The 14,958-nt window shown below is 39.1% G+C and overlaps 1 protein-coding gene across 1 annotated transcript in view; it reads right to left on the bottom strand.

The window, feature by feature from the left end:
- LOC102930911 (carbonic anhydrase 3) overlaps positions 1–14,958 on the bottom strand; it is a 32,276-nt gene that overhangs the window by 10,189 nt on the left and 7,129 nt on the right. The window contains exons 3-6 of the mRNA XM_037892342.2: positions 11,028–11,146; positions 6,328–6,420; positions 4,800–4,865; positions 3,018–3,173 (exon numbers count right to left, since the gene is read on the bottom strand). Coding sequence (XP_037748270.1) covers positions 3,018–3,173; positions 4,800–4,865; positions 6,328–6,420; positions 11,028–11,146 — 434 coding nt within the window. The remainder of the gene's footprint in view (positions 1–3,017; positions 3,174–4,799; positions 4,866–6,327; positions 6,421–11,027; positions 11,147–14,958) is intronic.

A 14,958-nucleotide genomic window follows, 5' to 3' on the forward strand; every position in this document is an offset into this window, starting at 1 on the left:
TACCCAAACTTGTTACTAGCCGTATTTAGAAAGAAGAGCAGTCTGAATATAGATCAGAAACACATCAAATGAAGTTGGATCAATGATTCGGCACATAGCTGTTGCATTCTAAAAGAATTTCACACTAAGATCAACCCATTAAAGTAGGGGAGGAGAGGAAGCTGACATTTTTATTGTTGATGCAACACAGAGCTGTTCACTAATAGCTATACCTACACTGGAGTTTCATACAAACCCGTACATGATCCTCTGTGATGTAAACAGCTGAGTCAGTAATAAGGCTCTAACCAGATCTGTTGTTGTGCCAGGAAAACTGACCAGAGCCAATTTGCATTTTGCATACAAGGAGAAGCTTCCAAATATCTAATACCTTCATATTTTGGTACAAACAAGGAAAAATAAGGAAGTGACCTCCAGACTGGCTCTGTATTTGAATGAGCTATGTAAAACGCAGTCATATAGGTGCTTGTGTTAGCTTTCCTCTTAAGGTTCAAGTCAGATCTGAGTTCTGGTGATTTCACTGTACTCCACTCATTCAGTTTTTTTTTAAACTAAGCAGCCACAAATGTATCAGGACATAATAATTTGGAAATAAAGTGCTGTGTGATACACTGATGCCTGCTAGGATCCATATGGAGTGTCAGAGATGCCTGCACTGGCTTATGTGTACTGTAGTCATAAAACACCTTGAGATCCTAGGATAAGAACATATGTCTACATGTATCTATTACGTGCATGTGTAACATGTCACTCACTCACTGTCTGACTCAAAGAATTTTCATGTTCCCATTGACTCTTGAACTTCGGGACTCGTTCATTGTGGACTGCTGAGCACAGGAACAATCCTACGTTAAAAAGAAAAGGAGGACTTGTGGCACCTTAGAGACTAACAAATTTATTTGAGAATAAGCTTTCGTGAGCTACAGCTCACCTCATAGGATGCATTTAGTAGAAAATACAGTGGGGAGATTTATATACACAGAGAACATTATACACATGTTATACTCATGTTCTCTGTGTATATAAATCTCCCCACTGTATTTTCCACTAAATGCATCCGATGAAGTAAGCTGTAGCTCACGAAAGCTTATGCTCAAATAAATTTGTTAGTCTCTAAGATGCCACAAGTCCTCCATTTCTTTTTGTGGATACAGACTAACACGGCTGCTACTCTGAATCCTAGATTAGAAAACTGACCTTTACATCTGAGATCACCAAAGAGGTCATTGGTCATTTTCATCCAATTTCAATCATTTAAGCACCTTTATGAGTATACCGGGGTGTGTGGAAATTTACAAAAAATATTTATTTCTGCTATGAGACTGTTATGTTTAACATGAGGCCTTCAGATTGGAGAAATGAAGGTTCTCTGAAGTTGTTGCTTTTGTTTATTCAAATTTGGCCATGAACATTTCCAGAAATGTATTTAAAAGAATTACAAAATTTGCATTAATTTGTTACATGCTGCCACTTAGAATGTGGGGCAAGTTATTTTAAATAGGTACCATTTGTTAAAAAAAATATTATTTCACCTGTTAAAATGTGATTCCTATGGATTTTAGGAAGGAACCTTTTGAAATATTAAATAAGACTATATTGAAAGAACATTGTGGCTGCAAAATGAATCCCTCAGAAATTTGGAAATGCCAAAACTGAGGTTGCATTACAAACAGTTTTTAATTAGATGAGCACATGTAATGTGTAATGAATGAGATAGTTGACTATTTATTATTTGCCTCGATCACTACACTCCATGAAAAAAAGTGTACTCTTTCACTCTCTTTTCATTCAAAAATGTCTGAAGTCGTTTTTTGCCTTTTGAAAGTTTGAGCAAAAGAAAAACAAAAAAAATCAACTTGAACAGACACCAGACCTGGGACATTTTTTGCCTGAAAAATGAAAGTTTCAGAAAGTTATAAATTGAAAAACCTCTTTGGAATTGAAATAGTTTAAGCAAATATAACTATAGCTTTTTCTACATGCACCAAATGTTCTGCTGATTTATCACGCCACATAAGTATCTAGGTTAGTGGCTTAAAATTTAATTTGCTTGGTGTTTGGACAGTGCAGGCTTCGGTTTTGCAAGGCTCTATGGCAAATAACATGTGTGAGCCACATCCAGCTCCATCATCTACAATCCGGAGTTTGAGTAAAGGGGACAGTAGACAAAGAGGAAAGCAGAGGGAAAGCTGCCACTCCTCTTTGGCTGATGTATGAGAAAAACTGTTCCTGTTTCAATCTACAATAGTCCTGATTACAATCAGTCCCCTCCACATTGGTAGCCACAAAACCCACACAAACACTCTCTGATCACCTCCTGCTTCCTTGTGACCCCTCCTATTCTCCCCCAGTCTATTACAATCTCACTGATTTGTGAAGCTCTGTGGCCTCTGACCTGACCCTTCCCAGCAACATGGTCTAGGAATTTAGGAGCTGGAACCAACAATTTTCCAAATGTGGAGAGACAGACAAGGAACTGGGGTGGGTGGATAGGCTCATAGGGTATGTCTACATTGCAGCTATGTCTACCTATCCAGTGCCTCCCAGCCTGAATAGGTAGACTCATAGCTGTGTGGCACTGGCGGAGGCTTGAGCTACCCACCCTAACCCCTGGGTCCAAGCCTGAGGCTCCTCCAGTGCCACAGCATCTGCACAGCTATTGCTAGCATGCTAGCCTGAGCCCCATTAGCACAGTCTATCTATCAGGCCTGGGAGACTCACTCCCCGCTGCAGTGTAGACATACCTCTAGCAGCCTGGAGCCCTGTGCAGCTCTTTTAGGGGTCCCAATGGTGCTTCTACTAAAGTCAGCTGAGGAGGTTACTAACAGAAGGGCCCAATCCTGAAGTTCAGTTTTTACTCTATTTTAACCCAGTCTTTACTCATACAATTTCCCATTAACTCCAAGGGGAGTTTTTCTTATTGAAAGAGTAGGGCTGGGATATGGCATATAAATAAATAAGCCAAAACTGTGAGAGAACCACGACAATAGGGAGGTTAATGTCCAGCTGAAGTTTACCTGGTCTGGGCTGACAATAATGGGTTCCCTCAAAAGAATCCAGGTAACACACTCATCACAAGGAGGTTCAGTCAAGGAGCCATGGTATGTCCAATAGTCCCAAGATTTAGGAAAAAGAATTGATGGATCAAAGTTTGAAAAAGGAGCCTCTTTTCCCTTCAAATAAATAAAACAGAAATCTCTTTAATAACACTAATGGAGAGTCTGAGCTTGCTTAAAAAGAGAGAGTCAAGTTTCCACGGAAGAATTAATGAAATGTCCAATATCATGTAAGAGGCTGACCTCCTCCTTTCAAACATTTGCCCTGTAACTTACTTTTCTAGAAATGACCACTAGTCCAAGGCTGAGATTTCCCAAAGAAATAAAATAAGATGCACTTTATCAAAGTGTCCACTGATGTAATTAAGTATAGGAACTTCTTAAAACTCTTGTCACCATAATGTACTGTTACCTAACAATTGTGACTGTGCATGAAATATTTATGTCCAGGATATATTTTCACTAACCCTTCCTATAAATACATAAATATGTAGCCTTGTTCAGATTTATACTTTGCCAAGAAAAAAAAGTATAACAAATAAAATTCAAGATGCTGTGCATTTATTTTAATTCCTTAGCTCATGCTCTTATCTTTCTCTGCTTTTCTTGAACTGTTTCTTTTTCAGAATAGCTACAGCCCAGTTTTGGATTTCTGTGATATATATGCATCATAAGTGGATTCCACTATCCAAAACTGAACAGCTAGGTTTCCATTGTTACTAAAACATGGTGTAAAATCTGACAGGCTCAGTTGCCATGTAATGGGGCTGGTATCACTGTTGTCTTTTTAACATAGTATCTGACAGTGTTTGATCTCTTCACTTATTCAGGAACCTTTGATTACAGTGGTGAGGCTGTTCCACATGTAGATGATGGCATGAAAAAAGGCATTAAGAAAAAAAGAGAGAAATGGTGGCTCTGGCATTATGGGCAGAGCAAAGAGGGCAAGGGACAGAGTAATAAATGATTCGCGGTTGGTTAAGCAGGGAGAGGTGGAGTTATTTAGGGACTGAAGATAAGGCAAAGAAGTTTAAAGCTGAGGTGATGGAGAGTGGGGAGCTGGTGGAGAGGTTCAGGACTTGACCCTGCAAATCAATGGCACTACTTATGTGCTTAAAGTTAAGCACAGGCTTAAGTGATTTGCTGGATTGGATACACAGTACTCAGCACCTTGCAGAAGCAAACGCTTAAAAAGGTGAGCGACATAATCAATGTCAGATGTATTCTGAAGAGTGAATTTTATTTTAGTAGAATTAGAATGAACCCCACCAATGTTGGTCACAGACTAATATTTTTAGGAAACACCCAGTGGTTGCATTTATTTCCGGTGTTAAACGTAGGCCTGATACTATAATTCGTATGCAAACTGAGCTCCCTTCTGTGGGAGTTCTGCCTATATAATGGGACAAGTATGGGACAAGGCCCTTAGATCATTAATTAATTTAAAAAGCAGTTTAGGATAGAGTTTGCAATGATAGTTGTGCTAATTATCAACAAGAGCTGCCTGGCAACTGATCCAAAGCCCACTGAAGTCAATGTGGGACCTTAGAGAAATGAGAGGAGGAATTACATTTCTCCTTAAAGAAAAAAAGATATTCCGGGCCATAGCCACCAGAATGCGCTGGCTGCTATGTGTTGCTAGAACAGTGCAAAGCAGCCAGAGCAGACTAGTGAATCTGGCTTTCTAATTTTCCCTACTGCAGCTACTCAGTTAACCTAATATAATAAAAACTGTTCTGTTACCTTTGTTTTAATACCATTTATTTCTTCAAGAATTCTCTTCATCTCTGGTTTGGGAGTTTTTCCTACCTGTAATGCAGGAAGCAAGAGTTGAAAAGTAGATATGCCAGCTGCTTTTTCCCCCTTCATCTTTATAGGTCACGACTACATGAAAAACTGAACTTGACCCATCCCATCTGTCAGTTTAATTAGCAACATTCTCAAAACATTTAATTAGCAACATTCTCATCTTGTATGGAACAATAACAAAATGTTGCACCTGATAGGGGGGAAAACACCCTGAATAATATAAGAATCAAGTAATTGCTTCATTTTTCATTATAGTAGTATTTGCTAAAACAACATACCAGGCTCAATCATGCTCCAGTTTAAGTGACTAGTACGACTACCACTGACTTAAGTGAGAGCATGGTGGGCTCCCAGTATTGAATATAAACTTGATGCAAAAGAAGAATTTCTGAGGATTAGTAGCAAATTAGTTTCACAGTTCACACAATTTTGGACTTATAACAAATAGAAAATGTATAGTTTCTTTAGCATGCATATGTACCATTTGATGGTAATTCTCCTACCAAATGCATGCTTTAGCCCTTATGCAGAAGCCTGACTTTATTAAAAATACAACTATAGGCCAAGCTGAGGATCCAGGGAAAATACGAGCAGAAAGCTGATATCTCTGCAAAGGATCTGATCTCACGTAAAGAAAAGAAGAGAAGAGCAAAGAAATACTATAATAGGACTCTCTATATTTCAGAATAGGATTACAGTTTATGGGAAGGCCCTGGGTAGCACAATCTAAAAGTAATGTAACTTCTCATCACTGAAAGAATGTCTTAAAACATGGTTCATGTCACCAGTAACGCAAATTTGTTCTTATTCTCTTGGGCCTCATTGTGAGTCCCATGTAAACCAAACACCCACTGAAGTTTGGCATCAGAGAAAACTTGAGAAATCGGTCTCTTCTCACAAGACCACCACATAATTTGACTGGTAAATATTAAAATTTACCTAATTTACTCTAATATACTAAAAAGGCTCAGGGTATATTTGCAGAGATGTGTGGAGAAGCTCACTCACTACCGGCTCCTATTATATCTGCTAATAGCCGGTGCTCTCATTCCTCATTCTCATAACAGACACAGAAATCATAATGTGAAAGAAAAATCACTACAGATTTTTACTGGTACAAGTGATACATGCTGTTTTTTGGCATGTTTTTCTCATGGGAAGATTAAAGCGGAATCTTTTGGAGAGATCCCGGATATAGAAATCAGTCAGTGAATAATACAGTGCACCCCTGATTGCTATTGGACAGCCACCCGCTATTGACACTGCACCCCCCGAGCAGGAGGAGTACACCCTGTGGTTAGGACGTCTTCCTCAGTCCCTCTATTCACATCAGAACATAATCCACCATTCTGAACATGTCCTCTAATGTGATACAATACTGAAAAGCAGAGCAGGAACCTTTCTCCTGCAAAGAACAAATGTATGCAATATTACAAAGAAAGAATGAGCTCTTTCTACTTACTTGCAGAAAAATACCCAAAATAGCCACACCATCATAGTTTCTCAAAGCTTCAGCGTAATTACTGTATTTTGAATACCAGTGTACCAAATGAAGCTGTAACCAAATACAATTAAACATTAATAAATAGTATTCTGCAAGAGCCCAATCTTGCATTCACTGTGCACCCAAATCTCTTTCAATAGGGTGAACAGGGAATACTGTATCAAATGTATCACTCCATAAAAAGAAAATATGTATAAATATGCCCTATACCTTCTACAGCTCTTCCATGTGCTTGTGCTTTTGTAGCAATCACTTGTCAGCTATTTTACTTTTAAATAAAGTGTAAAAATTAGAATAGGGAGACTGCACAAAATATTGGAAAACTTGCTTAAAATTAATCAGATCATATAATAGAGGAGATGCTTACCCATGCATGTAATGGCACATGTGCAATATATAAGTTATCCATTGATGTGTTGAATCTCAACTGGATTTTCAGGTTAATGAAATTCTAAAAGAAAAATCCTAATTCATGTATGCTTTATAAATTATTACTCTGTAGTTGTCTGCTCTACTCCCAATCCTGCACTGCTAGGGAATGGACAAGGTGGCCCTTTCCCACTTCTACTTTCTGTAATACTATGTTTTCAGGAAAATTTTCAACATTTATTTACCCTTCCAGAGGACTTATATAGCTTCTAATACCACTTGGTATGTGAACACATATTTTCAGGAGAGTTGAACAAACAACTGATTTTGCAGTTCAGTAGCAAATACTATTTTTAAAAAATTGGTTTGATCTAAATCAAATATGAATTTTAGGTGAAATGGGGAGGTCTGTTTTAGGTCTTTTCCAGAGCAGGTCTTCCCAGGTCTTCCACAACCCGAGAAAGTACCCTAACTGCTGAGCTAAAGGTTATAAAGGGGGAGTAAACCCACAGGAGCACCTCCTTCCTGCACATTTTCTTCTTGCCATTCTGTGACTGGTCAAAAGTATTTATGTTAAATTTGTGAATAAATTTTAGGTCAACTGAAACTTCATTTTTAGTCAAATGAAATTATTCGTCCAAAATAAATAAATAAAAATTCACCCAGCTTTAACCTTTTATATAAAACAAATGTGGTATCACTGCAATCCAATAATTTGATTAAACTTAGCAAGGTGTCCCTTATACTAACAAAAAAACACCAACAAAACACCACTCAATTTACCACAGGTCATGGTGGATTCTCTGTCACTGGCAATTTTAAAATTAAGATTGGATTTTTTTTTTCTGAAAGATATGCTCTAGTTCAGTGGTTCTCAAAGCCGGTCCGCTGCTCGTTCAAGGAAAACCCCTGGTGCACCAGACCGGTTTGTTTACCTGCCGTGTCCGCAGGTTCAGCCGATCGCGGCTCCCACTGGCCGCGGTTCGTCACTCCAGGCCAATGGGGGCTGCAGGAAGGGGCGTGGGCCAAGGGACGTGCTGGCCACCCTTCCCGCAGCCCCTATTGGCCTGGAGCAGCAAACCATGGCCAGTGGGAGCCGCGATCAGCTGAACCTGCGGACACGGCAGGTAAACAAACCGGTCCGGTGCGCCAGGGGCTTTTCCTGAACAAGCGGCGGACGGGCTTTGAGAACCACTGCTCCAGTTCACACAGGCATTATTTTTGGAAATTCTATGGCTTCTATTATACAGGAGGTCAGACTAAATGATCACAATGATCCTTTCTGACCTTGGAATCTATGAATCAATGAATCACTGTCCCTGAATGTGGAATATAGGAGATTGCTCAATTTTAGGGCTGTCGATTAATCACAGTTAACTCATGCAATTAATTCAAAAAAATTAATCGCAATTTAAAAAATGAATCACGATCAATCACAGTTTTAATTGCACTGTTAAACAGAACACGCATTTAAATTAAATATTTTTGATGTTTTTCCTACATTTTAAAATACATTGATTTCAGTTACAACACAATACTAGGTGTACAGTGCTCAATTTACATTTACAAATATTTGCACTGTAAAAATGATAAACAAAAGAAACAGTATTTTTCAATTCACCACACACAAGTACTGTAGTGCTATTTCTTTATCGTGAAAGTGCAACTTACAAATGTAGATTTTTTTTGTTACATAACTGCAAAACAAAACAATGTAAAACTTTAGAGCCTACAATCCGCTCAGTCCTACTTCTTATGCAGCCAAGTGCTATGAGAAACACATTTGTTTAGATTTACAGGAGATAATGCTGCCCACTTCTTATTTACAATGTCACCTGAAAGTGAGAACAGACGTTCGCATGGCACTTTTGTAGCCAGCATTCCAAGGTATTTACGTGCTAGATCTGCTAAACATTTGTATGCTCCTTCATGCTTTGGCCACAGTTCCTGAGGACATGCTTCCATGCTGATGACGCTCGTTAAAAAAATAATGTGTTAATTAAATTTGTGACTGAACTCCTTGGGGGAGAATTGTATGTCTCCTGCTCTGTGTTTTACCCACATTCTGCCATATATTTGATGTTATAGTGGTCTCAGATGATGACCCAGCATGTTGTTTCTTTTAAGAACACTTTCATTGCAGATTTGACAAAACGCAAAGAAGGTACCAATGTGAGATTTCTAAAGATAGCTACAGCACTGGACCCAAGATTTAAGAATCTGAAGTGCCTTCCAAAATCTGATCGGGACAGGGTGTGGAGCGTGCTTTCAGAAATCTTAAAAGAGCAACACTCCAATGGATAAACTACAGAACCCAAACCACCAAAAAAAGAAAATCAACCTTCTGCTGGTGACATCTGACTCAGATGATGAAAATGAACATGCATTGGTCTGCACTGCTTTGGATCTTTATCAAGCAGAACCCATCATCAGCATGGATGCATGTCCTCTGGAATGGTGGTTGAAGCATGAAGGGACATATGAATCTTTAGCTCATCTGGCACGTAAATATCTTGCAATTCTGGCTACAACAGTGCCATGAGAACTTTCAGGTGACATTGTAAACAAGAAGCAGGCAGCATTATCTCCTGCAAATGTAAACAAATTTGTTTGTCTGAGAGAATGGCTGAACAAGAAGTAGGACTGAGTGGACTTGTAGGTTCTAAAGTTTTACATTGTTTTGTTTTTGAATGAAGTTATTTTTTGTACATAATTCTACATTTGTAAGTTTAATTTTTCATGATAAACAGATTGAACTACAGTACTTGTATTAAGTGAATTGAACATATGATTTCTTTTATTTTTACAGTGCAAATATTTGTAATCAAAAATATAAAGTGAGCACTGTACACTTTGTATTCTGTGTTGTAATTAAAATCAGTCTTTGAAAATGTGGAAAACATCCAAAATATTTATATAAATAGTATTCTACTATTGTTTAACAGTGTGATTAATTGCAATTAATTTTTTAATCGCACGATTAATCACAATTAATTTTAATCACTTGACAGCCCTACTTAATTTATTTCTCTGTTGATGCAACATCTTATTATGAAGGATAAAAACAGCATAGCCCAAGGCCTCCAATTACACTCTAGTGAAGCCCAATTCACTCCATAAATTCATTCTCCTCTATACACAGACCTAGAGGTCAAATCTTAGTCCTGAAAACTAAAGGCCAAGTAAAAGCCCTTTGCTTGATGGAACCAAGCAGGAGTTTGGAGAGACAGAGTCCTCCTATTCAGCCTGCAACTAGGAAGTAGCATAGCCATTCAGTTTGACCATGGCTGACGCTAGTAGCAATAGAGATGATAGAAAAAAATCATCCATGGCCCCTACCACAAGGTTTTGGGCCAGCGGAGCTATGCTATGCATCTGGGCTGCCAACATTTCTCCTTATGGCAAGCTGTTCAGAACTACCATAAAACTCGGCACCATGGCATGTATGTGGGTTTCAGGGTGGGAACACTAAGAGGCTGCAGCATGGCTTCTCATATAGAGAAACCATGGTATTTCCATGGTAGTTTGGGCCTTGAACTCCCATGTGGGAGGGGGACAGAAACTGGAATTTGTTATTAATTAATTGGACTTTGAGTATTAGGGAGAATTTAGGCCCACAGTGAGTACATACTGGGTCAAATCCACCCATTAACTTCAGTGAATTCAGTACATAGTAGTTTGGTGCTTTTACACCAAAATAGCAGCAAATATTTGTTTAAAACAATTCTTGACAATAGAGTGATGATTTAAAAGCACAGATATTTAGAATGTGGAGGATATTCTCCGCCACCCTGCATCGGTTTTAAGGTACATCCAATTTTGGACCTCAGACAATTTAAATATCCCTTTAACAAGCCATTTCCCTCATCTGTGAAAATACCAAGATGCATTAATGTTAATAAACAAGTAAAACTAGCAAAACATGATATTTTCACAAGTTTGAGAAAAACAAAAACAAAACTTTGCCACAAAAACTGTGTTTGCTACAAAAACAGCAAAAGATCTTACTGAAAATGGTGAATATCAGGCTGGGGCATATTTACAAAAAATTACACATTTTGCCAAGGGTGAGGCGTTTGTATTTTAGTTGTGAAAAAGCTGTGTTTGTTGGCAGAAATGATTCACCCTTGTTCACATTTTTGAATATTCACTGAAATAACAGGTTTCATACACAAACCAATAAATACAAATAAATACTTGAAAGTGAAAATTGTTCATGATGCCCAGCTGCACAATAATTCCAAATTTCAGTTTGCACCATATAAATATATATAAAAAATGGGTCCTACCTCTCCCGCATATTTCACTCCATCCACAATGTGCTCAGAGCCATGGTCATTAGAAGAACCCCAATGAAAGTGAAGTTGACGCAGTCTGTAGATACCTGGGAGTGGCCCATTTCTCAGCACTGCAATTGATAACCTACATCAATATTTGGCTCAGAACTTTTTCAGAAAGCTTTGCTTCACAAGAGAGGTTCATATATTTACCAGAGAAGAGTCCAAACCTTGAAAGTGTTGAGCACCTACTGCAAATTCAAATTATTTCAGTGGGAGTTGAGGAAATTCAGCACCTTGCAGGATTGGGCCTATATCCTCCTATAACTAGGGTACATAGCACTATTTGATTACATAGCTATAGAAACTGCCATGAATCAGGGTCAAACCACAGAATATGATGCCAGTTACCGAACAGGTCCCCTTCCTCTAACAGCAGCAGGTACTGCAGTTTGGGGATGAAGCATGCTAAGGATGGCCCACTATCCTCGAGCAAATGTCCTGCTGTGGAATGAACAAATCTATGTGGAGCATTTGATGGGAATCTCTCTTGTGAAACTTGCCCTAGAGAGACCATGCAGTATTACAGGTGTTGTAGAGGTGCCATGAAGTACTAAAGCCCTACCAAAGCTTTTAAAACTAATTTGTTGCAAGCAATGTTTATTTATAGCATAGTCTGTTGCCTCTACGGGAAGTCTATTTCTTGAAGAAAGGGCAGAAGAAAAAGGTAAAAATAGATGAGTTAGAGAAGTGGCGACTGAGCACGCAGACAAACTTTTTTCCCTGCAGAAGTTCCATAGGTGTAATTCCCATTGCAATGTGTTCACCGAAGAGGCCATAATGCATTAAAGAGCCATTATTCCAAACACTGGGAAGGTTTCATTTATAGACCACAAAGAACAAGGTAAGTGCATTTTGACAATATCATCATGGTGTGTGGCTTCTTGACTACTCACACTTTCCAGCTAGTAGGTTAGGGTCTGACCCTGTCAAGCTCTGAGCATCCTCAATACCCATTTACTTTTATGGAAGCTAAAGGTGCTCAACAACTTCTACAAGGGGTCCAGCACCTCACAGGATTCAGTCCATATACATTAGGTGAGGACAATTACATCCCTGGATCTGAAAAGACTGGGAGTAAGTCCATGTTCAGCTCCTTTCTGAAATGTCCTAGAACTAAAGCATCTAAAGGAGGCCTTTCACGTGGTCTCTCAGACATGTAATACTGTAGGCAGTTTGTCAGCAGGATCAGTAGCAGCTGTCAGGGGCATCAATTGTCCATTAAAACAGACTTGTAAAATCTAGTAATCCTGTTTGAGGGGAAATAATGACATAGTATTTTCACTTGTGGACTATCACAAGTCATTTTAAGTCTGGCACCAGGTGAAGCTGTAAGACATCATGCCAAAAAAAAAAAAAAGAGCTTTTCTCTTCTATAAACAGGGCTTAATTTCTGCCTAACTGATTTTGATCCAGACATAATGACAAAAGACTACGGCTTAACTTTAATTCATAGATTCCAAGGCCAAAAGGGACCACTGTGATCATCTAGTGTGACCCTATGGTATAACACAGGCCATAGAACTTCACAAAAAAATTTAATGGAGACTGTCTTTTAGAAATATGTCGCAGCAGGTAAACAAACCGGTCTGGCGCACCAGGGGCTATTTGGGTTGTAGCTCTCCTAGACAAAAGAAATTCACATCTTTTGGGGTATTTTTTCTTCCATTGTTCCTTCATTTTCAGGAAATCCAATTTTAACACTCTGATGGACAAACACAACACTAGGAGATATGCCAGTTTTGAAGGTGAGTTTCTGATATTCCAGGAGTAGATTAGCAGTAGATGCTAAGGGATTGCGTAAAAGATTCACATCCCCAAAATATTTATTTTATGAACTGTATTGATTTGGGTAGGGAGGTTTGCATGTCCAATTCCTCTGTAACCTCAGAAAAAAGAGAGGTAAGGACACAAGTACATAATTCGACAATGGATGTAGAGTTCTCCTCTGACATTTTATAGACAAAGAGTATCTAAAAAGGGTGTTTTTATATTCTGTGTTTGATTTTTCCCACAGAACAAAATTCCTATTGTAGGATGTGTCAGCTGCATTCTTCCAACCTGAAAGCAAAAGTGTACCTGAAATCCTGTGAGATTCCCTGACAACTGCTATCTGTCCATGATAAATCCTTAACCGCAGAATTATCTTGCTGCTTTCTTTACAGTAGGTGGAGAAGATGTGGTCCTGTCCAAGGAATGGAGAATGCATCCTTCCTGCAGCTTTGCTTGGGAACCTTCAGAATCTCAATTACTGGCATTTTTGGTTGGCAAAATCCCATCACTAGAGTCTCCCATAGATGAGAAATGTTTCAGGGTCCAGGGATGCTTCCTCCCAAAGCGTGGATTTGCCACCAAATTCTCTGTCCCTGGGGTATGCTGAGCAGTTTAAGTTTCCAGATGTTATGGACAGTGGTCATCTATGCTGACCTGGTTTCCACTAGTTCTAAGGAATAGAACAACCATAATATTTCCTGTATTATTTTCCATCCCATTCCTTTTTGCAATCTAACTTTTTGCTTGCTGTTTTTGAATGCTGCTGCATATTGAGCAGAGGTGTTTAGGATAAGATGAATAACTTATCCTGTACCCAGGATAAAAACGCATTCCACAGGACAAACACAATTACCTTTCAATGATACACAATTGCCAGGAGAGCCTGAAAATTTCCCCATAGTTTGGATGCATAGGAATGAAGAAAATGGCTGAGTGTAAATCTGTTTTTCATTGAACTTCCCCTTTTTAAACCTTGAGTTTAAAGGTTGACCATGAGAAATGGGTGGACACTCATAAAAAGCTGCATGGACTTTGCATGTAAGATTGGATTATATCCCGTAATGGACGTAGGCATCATGAAAATAGAGTTTATTCAGCCACCATGAGAGTTTTCCTTTGGCAGTACTTCTAGGTCCTGAGACTCTGGATTTTCTATGATCTTTTCCTCTAAGTCTAGGGTGAGAAAGCTGTCTATATTGATTTACAAAGTGAGGACCCCTTGTACTGGTTTGGTGCTAAGGTGTAATTTTAGCCTGTCAGATTCCTATCACAGGGCTGATAAGATGATATTGGACCTTTTACAGAGCCTAAAGCATTCCTGCCTTTGCTGATGAATGCTTTGGCTGTGGATTGGAAAAGAATCTCTGCACGTGAATATAGAATGCTGCACATAAAAGACTGATCGTTTGAATGTCTTGTCTTGTAAGTCAGTAAGAAAACTCTGCTTCCATATCCCAGAACCTGCATCTCCCAGTTGGTGAGGTGGTCTGCCTTGAGATGCAGCACACAAGTGAAGGTTGAAAATTCTCTTACAGGCTGGATAGTGCAGCCTCTTGATCTCCTTCCTTCTTGGCTTGAGGATAACTATACAAGCCACAGCACTGGAGATGCCCTCCTTCTTCCTTAACTTCATCAATATAACTGTGCCTCTGCAGAACTGAACTGTTTGGATGAGGGACCCCAAATGGTTTAAGCAAAACTTTTCCTATCCATGATATCTGCAATACTGCGTCCACCCTGGCATTGGTAACCCAGCATGAGTCTGGTGTGCAGGGTAAACATTTCTGTAGCCTCTTCAAAGAGAATGTCCCACATTCCCTTCTTCTGTTCTAGCTCTAGGCAACCTCACATACACAGCAAGAACACCTGAGAATTTACAGTGTTCCAATGCACATAATGTTTATCATGTCTTACTCCCTCAGCTATTTCTATCCTATTTGGAAACACGTTTCTGAAAAATTAAAAGTGGAGAAAAGCTTCCTCTTCATTGAGAGTGGGGTCTGGACAGCCTACACTGAAATCCCAATCACAGCCTACACTGAAATCCCTCTCAGCTTCTTTTCATGGTGTCCAAGCGTGGGATTGCAGAAGAGGGCAGACAAGAGCCTCC

This window comes from Chelonia mydas, chromosome 2 (genome assembly GCF_015237465.2).
Source record: "Chelonia mydas isolate rCheMyd1 chromosome 2, rCheMyd1.pri.v2, whole genome shotgun sequence".
NCBI classification, from domain to species: domain Eukaryota; kingdom Metazoa; phylum Chordata; order Testudines; family Cheloniidae; genus Chelonia; species Chelonia mydas.